This window comes from Podarcis raffonei, chromosome 17 (genome assembly GCF_027172205.1).
Source record: "Podarcis raffonei isolate rPodRaf1 chromosome 17, rPodRaf1.pri, whole genome shotgun sequence".
NCBI lineage: Eukaryota > Metazoa > Chordata > Lepidosauria > Squamata > Lacertidae > Podarcis > Podarcis raffonei.
The window spans coordinates 31,300,720-31,323,509 of record NC_070618.1 but is presented as its reverse complement, the minus strand read 5'-3'; the positions used below and the strand labels follow the sequence as shown (position 1 = coordinate 31,323,509).

The window sequence follows — 22,790 nt, the reverse complement described above, 5'->3', positions numbered from 1 at the left end:
AACACACTGTTGAGATTGAATGAAGGAATTTGCTTTGAGGTACTGACTACGAGTAGGGGAACTTGGCCTTAGTCAAAAGGCAAAAAAATATAAATATATCCACTCTAAATATCACAAAAACCATTTAACACTACAGTAGCTCAGGTGGGGCAACAGGGGACCAGTCAACATCAGGTAAACTGCAGACTCTACAAGACAAGAGCCATTTTAACACTGCTGTAAATCTTCCAGGTTACTTTATCTGACCCTGCTGCCAGTACAAATATAGAAGTGGTTACTTTAAGGGCTTGGCCCTGCCCACAGCTTCCACCAACAGCTTAATGCTTTTAGGACCACAATCCAAACCCATCCATCCATCAGGGATCCCAGAGTCCACAGTGGCTTCTCCAGGGTTAGTATTCTCATCAAATTTACCTGCAGTGATGAGGTCAACAGGCAAAGTGATGTTTACACAATTCTTCTCTGCTTTTGCCATCAGGTCCTTGACTATTTTGATCCTTCCTCATCATACAAAGAGTTGCCAATTTTCATGTTTCTGAGCACTTAAAGGAAGGTAAAAGCCGTCCCACAACTGATAACCATCTCATTGACTTGATCCAGCATGTTTTTGAACAGCTGAATCTTATCCTGAACTTTAGCGCCTCCCAGGATTGTTGGGAAGGGCTGCTCTGGGTTCTCTAGAGCTTTTGCAAAATACTCCAGTTTTTTCTTCATCAGGAAACCAGCAGCTTTGTGAGGCAGATTGACACAGTGAGCTCTATGTGCAGTTTCAAATGCATCATAGATATAAACATCTCCAAGTTTAGAAAGCAACACTCTGAAAGCATCCACCTTTGCAGAATTGGCCTTGATCTTGTTCTTGAAGCGTCCTTTCCCTTTCCCTTGCCTTCCTCTTCCATGTGGAATCGGAAGTTTTCCAGAAGAAAGACTGAGCCAGTTGCGCAAGCAGCTTCCACATCTATACCCACACACTCATTCAGGAATGTGACATCCCTGCTTAGCAAAGCTCTGAGCTCTGCTGCTACTGGTTTCAGGGAGTATTTGTCAGGCATAGGAACCCCACCAGGCCGACCCAGGTGGCTCATCAGCACCACAGACTTGGCTCCATCGTCCAAGCAATGCTTAATGCTTAGGACAACTGCCTTGATTCTTTGGTTGTTGGTTATTTTGTTGTCCTTCATTGGAACGCTGAAGTCAACCCGCATGACCACGCGCTTGCCCTTCACATCCACTTCACATCTGGACAGAGTAAGCTTGGTGGAGACAGACATTTCACAGCAGGAGCAAATGGACTGCAACCTCTTCCTTGTTCACCGGCAGCAAGAGCAGAAGTAAGTTTAGTTGAACTGAGTGGGGCTTACTCATGCATAGAATTGGAGCTGGCCCTCTGAGTGGGGAAGGAGATGCGCTTGACACTAGCAAATTACATAAACTACTCGTAAATTAGTAGAAAACAGATTAAATTCTTAATCATATGCAAGTTTAATTAATATTTTTACTAAATCTACTACTTTTGTAAATTTGCCCCCAAAACTGCACAGAATATTAATATATTCTCCAGAAATATTTAATGGTTTAGTTGAAGCATGCTATCATTGAGTTAATTTTCATGTAATTATATGCATCAAGCTTAGAATCCGCCCCCCGCCCCAGTATTTTCCCAGATTATTTGTGTTCACTATGACTCATTACTGTATTTTGGATTGTCCTGGACCTGAATACCACTATTTGGTAGCCAAGCCCCAAACCAAAGTCCTGTTTGGATGCATTTTGCCTTGCCTGCTGATGAAAGTGATGATTTCATCAGTGTGTGGTGATTCAGACCCGCGACTTGGTAACAGTTGCTGTTACGGAAAGGGGGGGGGGCATGTCTTCTTCACCTTCTTCTTCGCTACAATATATCAATTTATTTCCAATTGTCAATGTCAAAAGGGACTAAAATTTATAAAATTCATAGAAAATCAACGTGCCAATTTGCTCAATTTCTCTAGGACTCCATCACACCTCCCCTGCCCTCCATAATCCCTCAAGCAAAGTGTCAAGACCCTAATCCTGTCAAATCACTCTGCCAAGCCTTTCCTCCGGGCAATGCCAGGTGGCAGACTATGCATACATGGACCATTGTCCTCCCATCACCGGCACTCAGGAAGCGCTTATCTGCGCATATCTCCAGCTCTGCATATTCCCCCCTCCCTCCTCCATATGTTAATCCGGTGTAACCCAACCTCTCCTTAATGTATTCATGATGTAATCTGTGTAACCCAACCTTTCCTTAATGTATTCATGATGTAACTGGGATGTGTTTTGCACTGTATTCTGGGACATGGGGGGAGTTTCAAAAGTTCATGTCACCCCTTTCTCGCTGTTCAATCTTGCCTTGAACCTGTTGCGCAATAAACTTGGATCTTCTGCATTTTGCTCCTGTCCGGCTGAGCTCATTTTCTTCCGCAGGGACCCACGGACTTAGTCCGATGAGCTGGGTGGCAGAGTAGCCCCGCACCCAGATTTTAGCCGTAACAGTTGCCAAGACATTACCATGTTTGCCTCTACGTAGCTCCATCTTATTTCAGATATCGTGATATATCAGTATATCTCAATGTTTAGCTGATGATATATTGTGATATTGAAAACCAGATATCGCCCACCCCTACTGGGCATGCCTACACCTTTGCTATAAATGAAAATTGTAAGTCATTGCTGATAGACAGCATCCACTCCACTCCCTTCCTTGATCCTTGAGCATCCACTCCCTTCCTTGATCCTTCCTCCCCACCTGTTGAGCAGCAGGTTTATCCCATTCTTACTCCGTCACCACATATGCACACTGCTGCTCAACTGTGGAACTGTGTTGGAAGAAACCAGAAATAATGAAATCCCAGCACCAGATATATTAAATATTGTAGATTTGTTAAAAACATGGAGGCTGAATCATATACTAAATGGAGAGTAAGTCCTGTTGAACTAAAATGTGCTTAAGTAGACTTGCATAGAATTGTACTGCTGTGGAAGAGAGAGTCCTTCTGTTACTTCAGCAGTGCCATTTGCTCAAGTGCCATTTGCTCAATATGTCTACCACACAAGTGGTAAGAGCCCCCATTTTTCCACCCTATTTTTGTCTTAATTGAGTTTTGCACTTTTATTCCTGAAATTCTGTATTACGTACTAGGTAGCTGGTTTTATACAGATTTACCTTTCTACCACATTAGAACCCTACAGCATCCTCATACTTGTCCAAAATGTTGGTGCCAAATATTCGTGATTCAGTTTCTAAAGAATAAGGCAAAGAAAAGAACTAGGAGGATCTTACCAGAAGGTAAAGCAACATAACCAAATCAGTTGTATCTGTAATCATAATGGTGAGTCCAGAGTACACTCAGGGAACTTTCTCCCTGATAGGACCTGGAACAAATCCTAGTGGCAATACTCAATCATTGCTTAATGTGGTTTAACCTTGGAACTAATTTAAACTAGTATCATTCCAAACAGATTCTTACTTCAGTCTCAATATACGCCCACAGCCCTGTTTTCCATGTACACCTTTGCACCCTATAAAAAGCTTTGGGCAACCCAAATTCTGCACTCCACTTACCACGAGAAAGTCCCCTATGAGCTGTCTCAGCATCAGCTACAGCCCATAGCTTCATTTTAGCACAACTCACTAAATGGATGAATGAAACCCCTGTCTAATACATATGACTAAGGAAATGGCATTTCCTGTCCTTCTAGTCCCCATTTATAGATTTTTATTAATATACAAATATTAACGTTTTATCTCACTTTCTTTCCCTGGAGAGGAAGATCATCCTTCCCCTCCCTACCCCAAACCCCCCACCTCCACCATCTTTGTCTCCAATCCACCTTTACTCTTCCTCTTAACGTGCAAAGAGGAAGGCACGTTTGGCAAACCCTCATCGTGATCAACTTCCACCCGGATACCTATGTCCCCACTATGGAAGGACGTGTGGCTCCAGAATTGGCCTCCACAGTCATTTACGGACTCACTATTCAGACCGTGTTCACGGAAGACAATCTTCCCCGGCTAAGAGTGATCGCCAAAGAAGAAGGTGGTGGGTAGGCGGGACTGAGAGGGGCGACGACTGCTCGATCCCCTGCTCCCACCCCCCGTTGCACGAGCTCACCCGCCCAGCAAGCTTCCCTGCGGCTCCTGAGCGGTGAGGATTCGAACCCTGGTCCTAGTCCAGCTCTCTAACTACTGCGCGGCACCACCGCTTCCCATCCCTGGCCGCCGCCAAAGTTTGCCAAAGCGGACCCCCCCCCCCAAACTTACAAAACCAGAGCGAAACGTCACCGCCACCGTCGGGGAGCCAGGAGAGAGCAGGACTAGGATGGAAGAGGGAGAGGCAAGGCAGGCAGGCAGGCAGGCTGGAAGCGGCCCCGCCTCCGCCGTCGGGCCCTCCTCCCGCCAGGGAAGGGCTGCTCTCTGCAGGCGACGGGACGGGGTGGCTCCGGCAAATTTTGCCTCAGGGCCAGGGCGGGGCACTGGGGCAGAGGCCGCATTCACACGAACACGTAACACGCAACCCGGTTCAGGCGCCCCTCGGGCCGGTGAAGGCCGCCAGAGAGGGAGGGGGAAGAAGAGGGCTCTGCGCGCCCGCATCCCCCCACCCCTCCTCACGGGCTCGAGGCCTTGCTTCTAGGAGGCAGAAAACGGGCTGACTCCTCCCCACAGACACGGGACTGCGCGTGCAGACGAGCGCCCCCCCAAAAAAACCTCCCCCACTCCCTACCCCCCCCCCCATATACACATACAGGCCCCGCCGGCTGTTACCTAGCAACCCGCGCCGTGTCACTGGGGGGCGCGACGGCGTGACGTCACGCAGCGAGCGAACGATTCCTCGAGAGGGCGGCGGGCAGCGGGTGGGGAAAGCCGCCAGGTTGCTTGTCCCAAATCGCGACTCGTAGCAAAACGCCGTCTGGTAATCCACGGAGGTTGAAAGGGAGGGAAAGAGAGTAATGTTTGGGTAGAGATCTTCCGGGTTCGCATTTTTGTTATTCCCTCTGAAGAAGTGAGATATATTTGTATTATATCTATCTATATGAACTTCTTTATTGCTTAACTGGTTGCACAAGCATTTACTGTTATATACAAGCTATTGTATATTTCTTCTTTATCTCCTTTTTTTCATTAAGAACATCCAATTAATATCAAATCATAATTCAAGGGGGAAAAACCAAATTACAATCCAAATTATTAATTATTAAATTTCAAATGGACTTTCCATATTCTGGACCTCTGAAGAATCATCTCACATAATTATATTTCTGCCTCTGATCTCATAATTTCCACATTCCGATCTTAAACTCTCAAAGTCCCCAGTCCCTGGCTAATCAATTCTCAATCATGTATCCTTTCGTCTGACAAGCACAGCTTAGTTTGTGTGTGTGTGTGTATTCCCTTGTCTGTTTGCTAGCGCAGCTTTTCGGGGCTTACTGTTATCTTCCAGTCTGGGCTGTTGTCCAAGTCTGCCGTTTGAAGTTTTATGATGCATTATTCCAGAGTTGTTAAGTTATTATGCATACTGTTTGCAAATATATGTAGCAACTGAAATGGAGTATATTCCACAAATATAAATCATTTGGCGATTGATCAGCTTTTCCAGGGATCACGCACTCTCCCTCTGGGCCCTAGAGGGGAGCTGCTAGACACTCGTTTCACCTCTCTCGCCCATAAAACCTGCAGATGCACTGTATGTTGTGGGGTATTTCCCAAATTATTGTCTCAGATCTTTGTAGAATCAGCCGAAGGATGTTTCCCACTCCCACAAAAAAGGAATTCCCTTTTTCACAACTAGCAAGCGCCATCTTTGTTCCGCTCCTTTCTCTTTGTCAAGTCCAATTAAAACTGCACAGCTGAATAATCAATTGCAAATAGAAGTACATCTGTACTCCATTTAAAAAAATTAGGTCTTTCTTAATGAGGCTCAGCATATAAAAGCAAATGTAGACATAAAAGAGAGGACGTACCGATCACCTCCCTAAATCCAAGCACGATGATGAGAATCTCTTTAAAGTCCAAACTTAGACACCAGCGCCTGTGCAATTCCGCAGATATTTTCCCTTATCTCCATCAGTTCAGAATACGCCTGTTTTTTTGCCAAATCTTACTAATTTTTAAGAAACAGGTGTCCCTGCTCGAGACAATGGCTCCGGAGGGTGCCCAGTTTCTGTGCCAGGCTTGCCACCCAAAGTCCTCTGCCCCCATATCTTGTTGCGGGGGCCAGATAATGGACTCCACGGGTGAGACAGCCCTCTCCTACATTGGAGAGGTTGGCAGGACTAATTACTCTCATATCAGTCCTGAATTTCTGACATGACTGGGGGTCCAATCTCATGGGAGGCAGCCATTTCCCTCTTTATCTCTCCAGCACGGTATAATCTCAGTCCAGTAATTAACAATCCTGACACAGCAAAATTCAGTATCAGCAGCACACACCTTGTTATCAGGATGGAATTCATTGTATGGAAATTGAAGGCTGCAACTTGCTTTATTTGCTCCTTCAGCGGACACCAATCAAGCCTAAAGTGCCACTCCTACACTAAAGAAAATTCTGGAACCCTCTTTAAAGCTTCCAGGAACTTTTATCTGTTTCTTAAAGAATGTTTTCCTAACAGCTGCTAGTCTAGCCCACTGACCACTAAAGGTAAAGGTGGCGCTGTGGTCTAAACCTCTGAGTCTCTTGGGCTTGCCGATGAAAAGATCAGCAGTTCGAATCCCCACAACGGGGTGAGCTCCCGTTGCTCAGTCCCAGCTCCTGCCAACCTAGCAGTTTGAAAGCACGCCAGTGCAAGTAGATAAATAGGTACCACTGCAGCGGGGAAGGTAAACAGCGTTTCAATGTGCTCTGGCTTCCATCAGTGTGTCCCGTTGCGCCAGAAGCGGTTTAGTCATGCTGGCCACATGACCTGGAAAGCTGTCTGTGGACAAACGTCGGCTCCCTTGGCCTGAAAGCGAAATGAGTGCCACAACCCAATAGTCATCTTTGACTGGTGACATACCTGTAGTCCTTTACCTTCCCCGCCGCCCCCAGCAAGGCAACACCAGAAAACCTGGAGGCAAGTGCCATTTTGCAAGCAGTAACAGAGTCATTTCTGGGTCATTTCTGTCACAAACAAACAAACTAACTTGCCCATCCAGGCAGAGTACCTTACCATCACTCAGGATTTAGGCAAAAGAGAAGTGCTGCTTTTTTTTGCATATTTCAGAGAGTCCAGCGAATGCTTTTTGACGTTTATCTCTTTAATAGTGGGTTGTAGTTTTATATACAAGGTTAGGATATCAGACTTGGAGGTTTCCTTCCTTCCTTTTTGCTGCATTCTGTGTGACCCTTAAGCAAATGGAGGTGGAAGAAGAACGGGATATTTCTTCCTTAGTTCTTTGGGGTAGGAGATAGAACAGCCAAGACAACAACAGGGCAACTTACAACCATTCCATAGCCACTTAACGTGGCCTAAACCAGCAGGACAACTTTTTTTATGAAACAACTTTATTTTGAAGGGGGGGGATCAGTTTTTGGCCCAAAGAGACATAATTTAACAGCATCATCAACATAAACTCACATACAAGGATATACAGTGCACTTGTATGTCTGTCTAAAGACACTGAACTTTATACATGTAGGCCGCCATTTCATGGGGGCTGGATTCCAGGCTAGGTTAGTCTCTGCCCTCAATAGCACTATAATGAATTAGATCTGTCTTTCCACCACTTTTTATCAGCATCATGAAGGTCTAAGTGGTCAGTATGAAGGTATTAGGAGGACCAGCCCCTGGGGGTGGAGGCTGGGACAGAAACGGGCAGGTTGGAGAGAGAAAACAGCACAAAGGTGGTGTTTTCCTTCAAAAAGAAGCCACTGACGTTCTCCAAAAGAGCTCTTGCCTATCTCTATCTTCATATCTCTCCAGGGCACTCAGTCTAGTTCTAGCAAGACCTTGGTGGAGGGAAGGGTTGTTTCTATGGGTTTGGGGGCCTTGATTTTGCACAGGAGCAACAAGGACTAGAAGGGTGGGCCTCCTGATCTTGTGATGAACTACTTTAGACTACAGGGTGGAAGTAACTGGACTTTGTTATCATTCTAGGTGTTCAAGAAGATCCAGCCACTCAGGCAGCTTGGCCTAGCCAACAGGTTTCCAAATCAGTCTTTGCCTGGGCAAGAACCAGATTCGGTTCGGGTGCCAAGTACTAGGACACCCCTGGTTCCTTGTCTGCTCCTCAAGTCTCCTGGTTTACCTGCTAGCCCTGCCTAGGTTTCCTCCCAAGATCTGCCACAGCATTTTCCTTCAGAGCCTAGTCCCACTCTGCTGGGACTTGACCCCTCAGCCCCCTTCTTGACCCCTGGCTGCTCACACCGCACTACTGGCCGCTGGGGAAGATAACCAAAGGACTTCAGTAGACGGCCTTCAGCACCATTGCCTTGATGGCTTTGGGGGTGCTGTTCCCAAGTGACATGCTAACATTGGGCCCCTCATGCTGGTGCGACGAGCGCTCCGATTTGCTGGTGCTGCCCTCCAGTATGGGGAGACCAAAGCGCTTGGCACGACTCTCCTCCGTGCCGGGAGTGACCACCAGCAGGCAGCAGAGCAACTTGAGAATGGCCCTTCTCATGTCCTTACTGGTCAGGGTGTAAATGATGGGATTCAGGAGGGAGTTAATCATCGCCAGGCCCAGGAAATAGTCTGCTTTGTAGAGCACGCTGCAGGCCTGGGCCTGGCAGGCAACGTCCAACAACAGAAGGAGGAAGAGGGGTAGCCAGCAGGCGATGAAAGTGCCCACCACGATGGTCACCGTCTTCAGCAAGGCCATATACTTCTGGGACTTCTTGAGCATGCCTTTGCGGAGGCTGCCCAGCCGCTGCCCGTTGAACTTGACCATGCGGTAGATGCGGGCATAGAGCACCACAATGGAGACCAGGATGGCCAGGAAAACGGTGATGCAGAAGAGGACATAATGCTTAGAATAGAGGGGCAACACTGTGGAACACTCGGGGAGGTTTTCGATGCAGTTCCAGCCCAGGATGGGCAGCACCCCGAGCAAGATGGAGGCCAGCCAGCTGGCCCCCACCAGCAGGAACATCCGCCCTTTCTTGTCGCCGTGGTAGAGTCTCATGCGGACCATCGTGACATGGCGCTCAATGGCAATTGCAAGGAGGCTGAGGACAGAGGCAGCCAGCGTGACAAAGACCCCGCCTTCCCGCAGAAACCACTGCACAGGGGTGAGCTTAAGGGTGTTGGGCCCGGACATGACGATATTGGCAGTGTAGGCCACGCCAGCAAGCAGGTCCGACAGGGTCAAGTTCCCAATCAGGTAGTACATGGGCAAGTGAAACTTCTTGTTCCTCCAGATAGCCAGCAGGACCACGAGGTTCTCCACCACAATGAAGGCGCACACCACCAGGAACACAATGGCATCCGCCTTGAGACTGCCCTTGTATTTGCTGCCATGGAGCTTGCCTGTGTAGTTGTAGTGCAAAGAAATCACATTGTTGTTGTGGTACTCTCGGTAGATCTGGCCCAGAGAGCGTGGGGTCTCCATGCTGGCAAATTCCATCCCATGGACACCTCTCCACCTTCAGTTTCATTGGTTCGCATAGCACGGCATAGTCCTTTCCATCATGCTGTGCCAGTCTCGCGCATGCCCCACGCCGGAGAAGTTGGCATTTCACAAATGAGATTAATTTTCGTCAGTAGTTAACACGTCCACCGGTGGCCATCTTGGAGAAGCCATCACAGCACTAGCAGACTCTTTCCATTCTGACCAACCAAGAGGGAGCCTAGAAATTCAACAGAAAGACTTGTGAGTGGAATGCTTGAAAAGCATGAAACCAACCCAGCTTTCCAGGCAGAAGCGTAGTGTGGGGAGGACCAGGCAGGTCCTGGGGGCGTGATTTTGAGGGGGTGCAAGCCAGGCGCCACTTGGCAGGGATCCCCATCCTACCTGCCACTAGGGGCCTTGTGGCCATGCCCCTGGCCCCCTTGCTGAATGTCACAGTTGGGGGATGCACCCGCCATGGGCCACATCTAGCCAGGCTCCTCCCTGTGTAGCCCCATGAATCCTCTGTGCCCCCACACCTACCCAGAGGCATCGGTGGCAAGGGTTGGGCTGACATGGCAGGTTTCGTTTACCCTCCATGCCCAGCTCCTGGTCCTGCCTGCTGCACGTGTGTATGCACATGCGCAGCCTGAGCACCAGCGCATGATGCAGCGCCACCATTTCCAGGTGATGCCCAGTGAATTGAAAAGGGTCTATCATAACAGAAGCTGGGCAATAGGAGTTTTTTTAATCAAAGTCCATCTTGCCCCCCTACTGATCACAGATCTCCAGGATTTTCTGCCGGTGCCTTTTGTATACACAGCACGAGGTTTATGAGCTAAATCAGGGGTTGCAGCAGTGGAGGAAACCGCTCAGGCGCATGGGGCAGGGCGAGCCGGGGAAGGACACTCCGCAGGGTCTCTGAGGAGTCTGCCTGCCTCCTCCCACTCAGCCGCCCTACAGCTGGGGGGGAGGAGGCAGCGGGTGGACCGTTTGGGCAGCGTGGAGCCTGCGCGCGCTCAAGCCACCACGTCACTCCCAGGAGAGACGCGTGGCTCGGGTGTGCTGCAGGCCCCATGGTGAGTGCCGCACGGCATTTTGTAACCCCCCCCTTAGTGGTGACACCCGGGGCGGCCTGCATCCACCGCACCCCCCTTCCTCCGCCCCTGGGGGGTTCCAGAACTGTAGCCTATGGGCCACCACTGATCCGCAAACTTCATTTAGGTGGCCCATGACATTTCTGTAAAAGCACCATAAAAAAACCCATTCTAGCACAACACATGACAGTTGCTACAGCAGGCAGAAAAATCATTATGTGGCCTGCCAAGATCCTCAGCAATTTTCAAGTAGGGGAAAATGTTTGAGGACCACTGAAGACGTGACTCATTCTCGTAGTCCTTTGCCTGATGCAGAAAGGAAGCACAAGCCATGAGAAGCCTATGGCCCGGTCAAGGAGGCTCTTCCTGCATTAAGAAGTTCCTGCTCATGCCCAGCTGAAGCAAATGCCTCCAAGCAATTCCTGCCCCCAAAAGCTAGCAAAGCAAAGTATATTTCAGTCTATTTTTGCCTTCTCCTTCATATGGAAACTCTTCCGCAAGCTAACCATTTCTTTCCTTCTTGGCTTATATTACTGCTCCAGCTAAGGCTTGTTGGTTCTCTCTCTACAAGGTTTCTTAAGTTCAGCTTTAAAATCTATTAAACCTAGTAAAAATCCTTATCTCAGCTCTCACTCTGTCTCACATTAGCTACTGCTTGCCAGTCTTCCTATCTCCCGGTACATTTCTGAGCACAATTCAAAGTGTTGGTGCTGGCCTTGAAAGCCCTATACGGCCTCGACCCAGTATTCCATCGTTCAGCCCGGACACTGAAATCCAGTGCCAAGGGCCTTCTGGCAGTTCCCTCACTGCAAGAAGTGAAGTTATAAGGAACCAGTCGGAGGGCCTTCTTGCTAGTGGCACCCATCCTGTGGAATGCCCTCCCATCAGATGTCAAGGAGATAAGTAACTAAACAACCTTTAGCAGACATCTGAAGGCAGCCCTGTATAGGGGCAGAGGAAGGTGTGTGTGGTGGGGGTGATACGCCTCAGGTGTTCCTACTGGGGTGTGTGTGACAAAATGGCAGGCGGCACTCGCTGCGGGGCCTGCAGTGTGCCCGAGCCATGCGTCTCTCCTGGGAGTGACGCGGTGGCTTGGGTGCCCACAGGCTCCGCGCTGCCCCAAACATTCCACCCGCCGCCTCCCCTTCAGTTGTAGGGCGGCTGAGTGGGAGGAAGCAGTCAGACGCCTCGGAGGCCCCCCACAGCATCCTGCCCCAGTTCGCCCCACCCCACGGGCGGCTGGTTCCACCCCACCCCCCACGGGCGGCTGGCCCTGGGCGCCGCCCCAGGCACCCAAACGGCTTGCTCCACCACTGGCCCCGTATAAAGGAGGTTTCAATATTATGCTTTTATACTTGTTGGAAGGCACCCAGTGTGGCTGAGGCAATCCAGTCAGATGGGCGGGGTACAAATAATGTCCCAGCTCCAATTATCTGTGTCCAAACACCTTTGGCTTATTCCACTGCCCCCGCCAATTCCTTTCTTCACACTTTAATCCTATTAAAACTCTAACTTGCCCTCTTCTAACCATTGCATCTCCCTAACCACAGGCTTTTCAGCTCTCTTTTTACGAATGTGCCCTTTGACATTCACTTTGGTTGTCAGTATCTTTTCATTTTAGGAATGACTGAGTCACTCGCTCCTCCTGCCTCGAAGGTAGCGAAGGCTGTCTTTGCTACTGCTGTTTCCCTGATGGCTATCCGAACGTTGGTGTTTTGCAAGAATCCTGCTTGCTGCTTTCCCCATAGGCAACCGGTTGCCCACACTGAGAACAGGATGTCAGACTAAATGGGCCACTGCTCTGATCCAGCAAGCTTTTCTTACATTCTCACATTCTTATGCGCAGTCCGAGGAGAGCAGTACATCTTTGCAAATGCAACAGAGCTCCAAATGTCTCCAGCAAGGCTGCCATTATTGACCCACGAGTTACTAGCCCACCTGCTCACACCTAAAGAAATTAGTCATTTGTAGCACATCAATGGTCTAAAAACACTGGTACTGTATTCCAGTGTTCCCCTGCATAGAGGATATCCTTATTCACCACAGGCAATCGGCAGGTGGCTGTTTACAAGACCAGGGTCATTTTGGGAGCCAAGATTGTAAAACTAGGTTGTAGGAGAGAAAAAGAGAGCAAGAGAAGGGAAGCAGCTCTGGTGAAAGGCCAGCTGCCTTTGTATTATGTTCTTTATATTGTAAGCCTGAGAGCAGGAATTGTCTTCCTTTTAATTGATCCAGGAGCCTTTTCAACCTGGAGAGCGAGGTTGAAATGGTTTAAATTAATACATTAATTTGACACAAACGTGAGCATCCGTCTTGTATGCAAGTTACAGACGTCCCTTTTAAAGGCTGAATGAGGGTCTCACCAATTTAGCAGAGGGGTGAGACATGACCAGGGAACCACTTAGCACAGTATCAGTCATATCGTCAAGATATCCTGCCATTTATGGGACTTGCCATTTTATACCGATGCAGTGCAGGATACTCAGAACCCGAGCATCCGGTTCCAAGGTGTTCCCAGTTTAATCCCTGCAGAACAGAGGTGGGAAAGAATCTTGAAAATGTTACGTGGACGCAATTCACACTCCACCCTCCCAATACAGCTACAGACATCACCAGTCCATAAAGCGAAAAGAACTGGGAGAGCACTCTGATGAAAGGGTCATATAGAGCCAAGCCACAAGGAAGTTTGGAAAGGTTTGTTGCTGCTGCTTTTGCAACTCCGAAAGACCTCCGAAAGTCAAGAGTACAGCAATGAGATAAAACAATTGCAATCAAGAAACTTTTTGTAATAAAGTCCTGTCCATCTGCCCAATGTCCTCCCCCTTCCCCTGCATTCCTAAGAATTCTGCTCTGCTCTGTTCAATATCTTGCCCCCCACCCCCCGCCTCTCTCTCACACATACAACAATAGTCTTCTGCTGAGCACACAAAACATTCCAGACAGGCCCCCAAATGACCTCTCACACTCCGGAGAATGTATTGCATGCACACATGCGCACACAGACACTTCATTGCCTTTAACGTAGTGTTATAAGAATTTTAAGGTCTCAAATATAGAATAAATATTCATAAATGCACACATATGTAAATATATAAGCCATGTGTCTGAAATAGTACAGAAGAGCAATCCTGAAGTCATTTTGACTCTCCCGATGGCCTCAAATATTCCTCTGTGGTAAGGGAGGCAAATGGCAAAAGCCTTCCCATGTCTTTCCGCTTATAAATCCTCTCTTAAGGGCATGTTTGTGCAAGAATAGGGTGAACCTGTGACCTGGATTCAGGAACAACCATCACAAAAGAATGACCAGGCTGCCTAAGTAATGTAATCAGCGACCATTATCAGGTGTCCCGGGAGACCACCTCCTATGATGTATTTATGATGGTTTTGGGGTGGTCTTTGGCTAAGGGGGTTGGGCAATGTCAAAAATCTTTAAAGGTTCCTGCACGCTTTTGTTCAGGGTCTCTTCCTCCTTAGAAGGAGGGAAAGAAACTCTGTTGCAACAGAAAAATAAATAACTGCCTAGCTTTCCACTGGATCCTGCCTCCATCCACCCTTCTCTGAGTGATCATGGACTTAGGGGACTTTGTTGCCTATCAGGCAGTATCTAAAATAAACTCTGCCCTGCTGGTAAGACCGGGGTGTTTAAAAGCGAGCTGGTGGAGAAAAGCAGGGAAAGCAGGGCTGTCTGGGACCATGAAGGACAACAGCCCTGGAAGAAACTTTGTAGAGAAGAGATGTATCATCTCCAAAGCATTCACACAGACTCTCTGTCACACCCAAACCTCTATCATCTGAACCTGAGCCAAGACTTCATTAGAGAGACAGCCCACCATTATCCAGCCTCAGAACATCTTATCAGTTGTCAGGACTTGACCCTGAAGCATATGGCTAGAGCACCTTTGCGCATGTGTAGAGTTCCTTTTACAAGTAGCTCTAGCATACCTCTGGTGAGAGCCTGTCAGCTAAAAAACAAGCCCCAGGGTTTCTCATTTTGGAAATTAGGCACCGAGCCATGGAGCAGTCTCAATAACAAAAATAAAAATCTGTCCGCCTTGTCTGAACCAACAATCCCACACAAATGCCCGGCCATTAGGAGCATCAGTTAGGACAAGGTTGATAGGTGCCCTTTTGTTTCGAACTGCTGTTGTCTCCGTAGTTAGTTTCTGAAATCCGGAGCCCTTCATGCTCGCACACATTGTTCTGTATCGGGGAAACTTCCCCCTCCCTTTTGACAAGTTCTTGCAAGCCTCACATGCACACTATCTCGGCTAGTTTCTCACAGTGCTCGCTCTGATGCCATCAGTGGAACATCTACCCGTGGTGTCCTGGGGATTCCTACACCCACACAGCCAGAAATCGTCTCACTTTGAATTTCAGCTGGAAGAAACTTAATTGGCACAACAGCTTCCACAACTGTTACACTAATGAGCAAAAAAGTCCCCTGGCAGAGGCTTCTTTTGCCCCTCCCTGCCACATAAAAGGCAGATAAGTTCCCAGGCTGTGTGCAGCAACCCTCCCCCCTCAAAAAAAAAAAACCCCAGCAGCATGCAAGCTTTTGTTTCCACTCTGCCTCGGCAGAGCTCTCTACAGCATGACTCTCAAAAGTAAGCAACTGATGCAAAGCAATTCAGAAAAGCAATACTCAACCCCTTTCCCTGCCTTCCAAATTTGAACAGTGAATCTACTCCGTAGGCTCAGTTGTCTTGTGCAGGGACAGCCAATGTTTTCATAGAATCATAGAATCATAGAGTTGGAAGAGACCACAAGGGCCATCGAGTCCAACCCCCTGCCAAGCAGGAAACACCATCAGAGCACTCCTGACATATGGTTGTCAAGCCTCTGCTTAAAGACCTCCAAAGAAGGAGACTCCACCACACTCCTTGGCAGCAAATTCCACTGTCGAACAGCTCTTACTGTCAGGAAGTTCTTCCTAATGTTTAGGTGGAATCTTCTTTCTTGTAGTTTGGAACCATTGCTCCGTGTCCACTTCTCTGGAGCAGCAGAAAACAACCTTTCTCCCTAACACTGAGGGTCTGGATTTCCTCCCTCTGCAAGCTGCTATGGGGGCAGAACCTCAGATAATGGCATCATCGCCCCCCACCAGACTGAAGGAGCTTGCGAGCTGCTTCTCACCCTATCAAAACATGAACTGGTGATAGATCTGCCCATTGCAATGACTTCTGGATTCCTTCATTTCTCTGTTGAAAAAGGTTCGCTGCAGGTCAGGTGCGAAGCAGCAAGGCACGGTGATTTTCAGCCGGCGAGAGCTGCTCCCCACATCACTCTGGGAGGAGGTGGGCCGCTTCAAAAGCCACATGTGAGGAAGAGGTGCAAAATCTGCTCAGAAGGGGTCCGTGCAATCTTTCGTGATAATAATGCCCACTCACTTCATAAAGAGCTCATAACCCACCTACTTTCAGCAGCCAGGAACATCTTAGCCAGACACTGGAGAGACGTGTCAGGAATGAGCATGGACTAATGGTATCAAATATCGTGGGAAAACATCCTTATTAGAAAAACTAACCAATAAACTGAAACTGATACGGGGACAAATAGAAGAAGACACCTTCACCCTGGTATGGTTCCCCTTTATCACATACACAGGCCAAGAAAACAATAATAAGAATCCACTGACAGCATACGAATCAGTCTGGCTAACGTAATCCAAACACACACACACACACACACACACACACACACACACACACCCTACTCAGACACAAAAACAAAATCTCACTACAGATAACCAAAGACAGACAACCACACCCTAGGCCACCCCCAACCTCTTTCACCACCAAGGAATTACAACAAGTGAATAGTAAGAGAACCCACATGAGTGACACTGACACAAAACCCCACACATATACTAAGTATAAGAATAGACGCATTGCCACCCCACCCCACTCACCATTCCCCCCTTCTTCCCCCTCTTTTCTTCCTAACACTGCATGCAACACTAATGTCTCACAACAAACGAAACTGATCAGTAGAAAACACAACTTGAAAAAAGAGACAATGCACATATTTCTCTAAACTAAAAAATCTGTAATAAAAATATATTAGAAGAGGAAGAGGAAGAAGAAGAAGGGGTTTGTGCATGCATATGGTGCTTCCCAATAGCTTATTCTTGGCTGCTTCTACAAAGCAACGATCAAGATAATACTGGTTGGACAGGGAAAGGAGTTGGATTAACCGGACAAAGTCTTTGATCCTCGATAGATTATGAATTGCAGGCTGTTTCTCAACACCACTTCTCCAGCAAAACTTTCTCAAGGAATGGTGCTGGCGAAGCCAAAAGCAGCACAGAATGTGCTGTTTCAGAGAGAATATTATGAAAATGATGAATAGGTGGTACATGACCCCAGTCAAGCTCGCAAAAATCTATCATTTGCCCGATAATAAATGTTGGAAATGTAAAGAAAATGAAGGTACATTTTTTCACCTTTGGTGGACGTGCCCTAGGATTAAGGCTTTCTGGGAAATGATATATAATGAGTTGAAAAAGGTATTTAAATATACCTTCTTGAAGAAACCAGAGGCCTTTCTTCTGGGCATGGTTGGTCAATTGGTGTCAAAGAAGGATAGAACATTTTTTATGTATGCCACAACAGCAGCAAGAATACTCATCGCAAAGTATTGGAAGACGCAAGATTTACCCACTCTGGAAGAATGGCAGATGAAACTGATTGACTGTATGGGATTGGCAGAAATGACTGGCAGAATCCGTGACCAGGGAGAAGAGTTGGCAGAAGAAGACTGGAAAAAATTTAAGGACTACTTACAGAAATATTGTAAAATTAAGGAATGTTGAATGATGCTGGATTGAAATTGAGTGGTTTCTAGCTGTAATGGTACAAAGGAATATGAAAAAATGGTTCTTTATAAGTAAAAATTTAAGGTTATAATAACTTAAGATGTTGGATAGAAAATAAGGTGTTTTTATAAGCTGTAATGCTTTGAGTTAAGGATTTGCTGAACAAATAATTTGAATTGGAATACAAGAAGGGGAGGTATGAGGAGGTCAGAGAAATATGTTATTGAAAATTAAGTATTATGAAACATATGTCTTTTAATTTTTGTTTGTTTGTTTTGTGTGTGCATAAAAAATTGAAAATTTTAATAAATATCTTTTTTTAAAAAAACAGAATGTGCTGTTTCTCACCTAGAAGGCAATTCTCTTCTGCCAGAGCAACACAAGATCTTGCCATTCATTTTTGCAGTGGTACCTATTTATCTACTTGCACTGGTGTGCTTTCGAACTGCTAGGTTGGCAGGAGCTGGAACAGAGCAATGGGAGCTCACCCGTTGTGGGGATTTGAACCACCGACCTTCTGATTGGCAAGCCCAAGAGGCTCAGTGGTTTAGACCACAGTGCCACCCACGTCCCCAAGAACTGTGGCACCTCCAAGGCTCTGCACCCATTACAACCAAAGTGGTTGCTCTCCCCTAAATCGACCTCTGCTCTCTGCCTTCCCTCCCCAAGGGCCCCCTGCCACTGCAGGTCTAGGACAGCAGGCTTTTCCTAGTGCAGTCCACAAGTTCCATGCAGCATCAGCAATGTGCTTTTTTTGACCTCCAATCTATCAACCAGCAGCCACTTGTTTTCAGAATGATTAGAGACATCTTGGAAGCTGGTCATGGAGATGAAGCATTCTTTCTTTCATTTTATCTGGTTATCCAAACACACACACACACACACACACTGCGGCTTGCCAGTCACAGCTTCCCAATGCTGGGCAAAGCAGACATGGGTGTGTGATCATTGGGCATTGTGAGGGTCTGGGGTTTTCTTCCTCCACCCGTGTGTTCCCATGTAGAGGAAGCAGAGTTTGTGAAATAACTCTCCCCACATTGGCCTCATGGAAGGGAGGGGTGAGGCAGCAATGTAATCAATCTGAGGGTGATCCTCCTGTTCATAAGCCCAGAAACTGGGTTCAGGATGGGGTCATTTCTGAGGGATGAGAGACAAAGAAGTTTCAGAGAGGGGTGTGAGAGAGGAGCGATGAAAAGAGATTCCCAGGCTGGGAACTGTAACCTGCAAAGCCTGATGGCTTCAAACAGATCAACAGGCGCTCTCTGCTCAAAAGTACGGGGAAGATGCCCCACAGAGCATCAACATTTGCAGTGATTTATGGGGGGAAAGCTGCGAACGCCAGGCTGTGATGAATTGCCCTTGACTTTGCACAATTTGATATACAACGGCTGAATGGGGGAGGGAGGGAGGTGGAGGGAATGCAATCGGTACACAAAACTACCACCCAGCAGTTAAATGCATGGAACTATGGCAGACTCTCACCAAGTGTCGTTAGTGATCACAAACTGAAAGTTGAAATGGGGAGGCACAGACCTACCATTGATCCCCCCCCAAAAAATCAATTGTACAGTGTGTGCAACTTAATTCGGCAGCATAGTACCCCTTTTGCATGTCTAGGATCCTAGGTTCATCTCCCACTGGGCTCTCAGGAAACAGCCAGGAATGGCTTTTGTGCAAAACCTTGGAGAGTCATAGATAGCATTGGGCTAGTAGAAGGGGATATCTCTATGTCCTGACATCCTTAGACACTGGACATGGAAATTCAACCTATGGCTGCTACTCTTCTGCACTCATAATGTAATCCCAAGTGGGACTGACTTCCAGGAAACATGCTCAAAACTGGGATCCAGGCTCGCTGAGCCTTTTCATATCATCAGAGGGAGGTGCAACAGCTTCTCCACCCAAAGGTCAGTGAGGAACAACTGACCCAGGTCCTGGCAGGACAGAAGCAGGGCATCACACTATATCATGGGTAGGCAAACTAAGGCCCAGGGTCCGGATCCGGCCCAATCGCCTTCTCAGTCCATGGACAGTCCAGGAATCAGCATGTTTTTACATGAGTAGAATGTGCCCTTTTATTTCAAATGCATCTCTGGGTTATTTGTGGGGCATAGGAATTTGTTCATTATTATTTTTCAAAATATAGTCCAGCCCCCCACAAGGTCTGATGGACAGTAGACCGGCCCCCTGCTGAAAAGGTTTGCTGACCCCTGCACTATATGATATGCACAAACACACACAGGATTGTCAATCATGGACAAAGAAGGCCAAGATACTCAAGAGAAGCCGATGCCAGCCTCGCAATCAGGGACATAATCCAGGGGAAAGAGTGATTCACCTGGCTTGGCAAACCTCTCCGTTTTGTCCCTACATACATTGAGCTTTGGTTGCCTATCTTGCCATGCCCAAAATGGAGCCTGAACTGGATGGGACATGCAAAGGCAGACCAAAGAGAAGTCTGGATTTCCTGAGCTGCAGGCATTGGGAAGGGTTAAAGGCCCTTGCTCCTCACCCTCTTCTCTCTGCTCTCCATTGTCCCCCTCCTGAAGCTGCTTTTCTCTTAGAGAATGGGGAAAAAAAGAGCCTCTGCAGGAAAGCAGGTATGCCAGGAGGAGAGAAAGCAGAAGGGGACTGACTTCTTTTGCTTTCCCTTCTGCTGGCTGCAACTCCCTCTCAATCTCAATTCCTGCAAATCTCTCTTCAAAGCTCTCCTCTCCCACAAAGTCCATTTGCTGAATTTCCCAGTCCCTTCCCAATGGCATCTGTTTCCATTCTTCCCATGCTACACATTCTTTCTTTCCCCAGCTAACCGCTTATTCCTGACACTGTCCAACTTTATAGCCTGTAAGCTCATCGCAGCAGAGACCAATATCCTCCCCTTTCTCCCTCCTCTTCCTTTCTTTTTCTTTTACTTGTGCTGCGTAAAGCATAGCTGCAGGGTGTTGTGATAAGTTACCAGCAAACATTAAACCTACAAGAGGGGGAAATGGTGTGTGTGTGTGGAGAGAACACCCCGCTATCATTTTTTCCAAACAGTTAAAAGGGCTGTGCCTCAATGTTGACCCCCACCCCACTGCCCCACACTCCCAACCAGGAGATTTACTGCTCAGACTTATGTATATCCATATGGAAACAAAGCCACATTGAGTTCCTTTTGGCTTTAACTTCCAGATAAGCATTTATAGGACTGCAGCCTTACTGCCAGATTGCAGAGGACCCTTTCCCAGATAACCTGGGAAGTTTAAAGAAACACTTTTCCTGTGATGTGTTTAAGATGAGGCTACTCTAAAAGAAGACATCCTGGAGCACTTCCGTTCAGAACTCATGATTCCAGATTCTGCTTTGCTACCTTGGAGGTAGCTAATATTATTACACCGATGACCACCTTTTAAAGTGCCCAACCTGTGGAGAAGATGCCTCCCTTGCTCTCTGTTGGTTTTCCAGAAAATAGGGGATATTATTATTATTATTATTATTAAATACTACCCTTCATCTGAGGATCACAGGGCAGTTTACAAGATAAAAGCAGAAAAATACATAACCTAGGGTTACCAGACGTTCCTGGGGACAGTCCCCGGATTTGCAAATCTGTCCCCGGACAAATTCCGTCCCCGGAATGTCCCCAGATTTGCAAATCTGTCCCCAGGAAACGTGGCAGCGGCAGCCTGGTAGCACAGTTGGCTCTGGCTGGCTTCAGGAGCTGCTTGCTGCCATGGTGCCCACCATTTTTCCTCACCAGAAGTCCCCATACGATGTGTCTTGTGGGATCTCCTGCCCCCTGCCCCCTTTGTTTTGACTGATCGGGGGAGGCTCAGGAGTGGCGGGTGGACGGCCATTGCCCAGTTTTTAAAAAACTCTGTGCATTTATATTTCACAGGGTGTGAAAGAAGACCTTTGCACCTTATACAATATGCATGTACAGTGGTACCTCGGGTTACAGACGCTTCAGGTTACAGACTCTGCTAACCCAGAAATAGTACCTCGGGTTAAGAACTTTGCTTCAGGATGAGAACAGAAATTGTGTGGCGGCGGCATGACGGCAGCAGGAGACCCCACTAGCTAAAGTGGTGCTTCAGGTTAAGAACAGTTTCAGGTTAAGAACGGACCTCCAGAATGAACTAAGTTCTTAACCCGAGGTACCACTATATGCTTGGATCCAGGGTCTTTTGCCTCACCATCCCCACTACTGACTCTCGTTGCTACTCAGCTTAATAAAAAATAAAATTAAAAAAGGTGTCCCCGGATTCATTGAAAAAAATCTGGTAACCATAACATAACCTAGTAAGAAAGAAAAATACGGTAATAAGTCCCCCCCACCCTGAAGCAGAATGTTGGGAAGTTCAGGACAGAGAAAAGAAAATACTTTTCAATTAAACTGTGGAACTCACTCCCACAAGAGGCGGCAAGCTTGGGTGGCTTGAAAAGGTTTAGGCAAATGCATGAAGGCGGATAAGGCTTTTGATGTTCTTGCTATCGCTGCTATTTATTATATTTGGTTACAGCCTTTAATCTGAAGAACACAGGGTACCTAACGAAGAAAGAGCAAATCAAAACCAATATCCTTCCCTCCCACATACGGATTTAGAAGAACACGGAATGCTAAGCAGCCCAAGTCCTGGATGGTGAAAGGTTTTCCGTGACCTACCTGGCGGGGTTGTGGGAAGCGCAAGAAGGAGGCGTGCGAATCCTGGGTTGCGCGCCTTAGAACCGCCGTGCAAGTTCTAGTTGGGGATCCTGCCCACGGGGAGCGCAACGCGTCCGCCCCGTCTAAGTCCTGCTTGAGTTGCTCTTCTTGCTGGTCTGTGACCGTCAGAAATGGCCGGCTACTATCCGAGTTGCTCTTGAGGCGGGACGGGGAGCCTGGGGAGCAGCAGCAGCAGCTTGCTCTCGTCCGTCGGCGCGCCCCCTGGGTCTTGGCTCCTGACCGCGCCCCGGAGAGGCGGCCCCGGCTGGGCTCCCTTGCGTTTTCTCCCCCAACCCAGAAGAGCTGCGGAGAATTTCGGGTCGCAGCAAGAGCTCCCCGTCCCCGCTGAGATTCGAGGGGGCGGCGGCCGCTGGCAGCACCTCCCGCTCCCACGAAGTCTAGGCGTGTAGCCGAGCGCCGACAGCTCGGGGCAGCCAGCAAGCTGCGGGTGGGGCCGGGACCCTCCGCGATCCGGGGTGGGGAAGAGAGAGCTGGCTGTGAGCCGCCGAGCGCTCCCACTCCGTCGGGTCGTCTATCCCGGGCTTAGCGCGCGAGAGAGGCGCTCCCTCGCAGCTGCTCAAGGAGGGACGCCTCTGCCAGCCCAGCGGGCCGGGGCCAGCCGGGACACGTCTGGTGCCGCGCAGGAAT

The 22,790-nt window shown here is 48.1% G+C and overlaps 2 protein-coding genes and 1 pseudogene across 6 annotated transcripts in view; all 3 read right to left on the bottom strand.

Annotated features, from left to right (window-relative positions):
- ILVBL (ilvB acetolactate synthase like) overlaps positions 1-22,192 on the bottom strand; it is a 41,699-nt gene extending 19,507 nt beyond the window's left edge. The window contains exons 1-2 of one of the 5 annotated variants that reach the window (XM_053370318.1): positions 4,289-4,690; positions 3,191-3,267 (exon numbers count right to left, since the gene is read on the bottom strand). The gene's annotated coding sequence lies outside the window, so the exon portion shown is untranslated. Of the gene's footprint in view, positions 1-3,190; positions 3,268-4,288; positions 4,692-4,789; positions 4,912-22,103 lie in introns of those variants that run through there. The other 4 variants (XM_053370320.1, XM_053370317.1, XM_053370321.1 and 1 more) reach the window with 4 other exon arrangements.
- Positions 291-1,839, bottom strand: LOC128404618 (phosphoglycerate kinase-like; annotated as a pseudogene).
- On the bottom strand, positions 7,475-22,211 carry S1PR5 (sphingosine-1-phosphate receptor 5). The gene is made up of 2 exons (XM_053370323.1): positions 22,104-22,211; positions 7,475-9,788 (listed from the first exon to the last, which is right to left on the bottom strand). The coding sequence occupies exon 2, from the start codon at positions 9,563-9,565 to the stop codon at positions 8,405-8,407; it is 1,161 nt and encodes a 386-aa protein (XP_053226298.1). The 5' UTR covers positions 9,566-9,788; positions 22,104-22,211; the 3' UTR covers positions 7,475-8,404.
- Positions 22,212-22,790: the final 579 nt, after the last annotated feature.

What these genes read in the sequence shown, in the direction of transcription:
- S1PR5 (XM_053370323.1), bottom strand. Translation starts at nt 9,565, where the DNA reads ATGGAATTTGCCAGCATGGAGACCCCACGCTCTCTGGGCCAGATCTAC.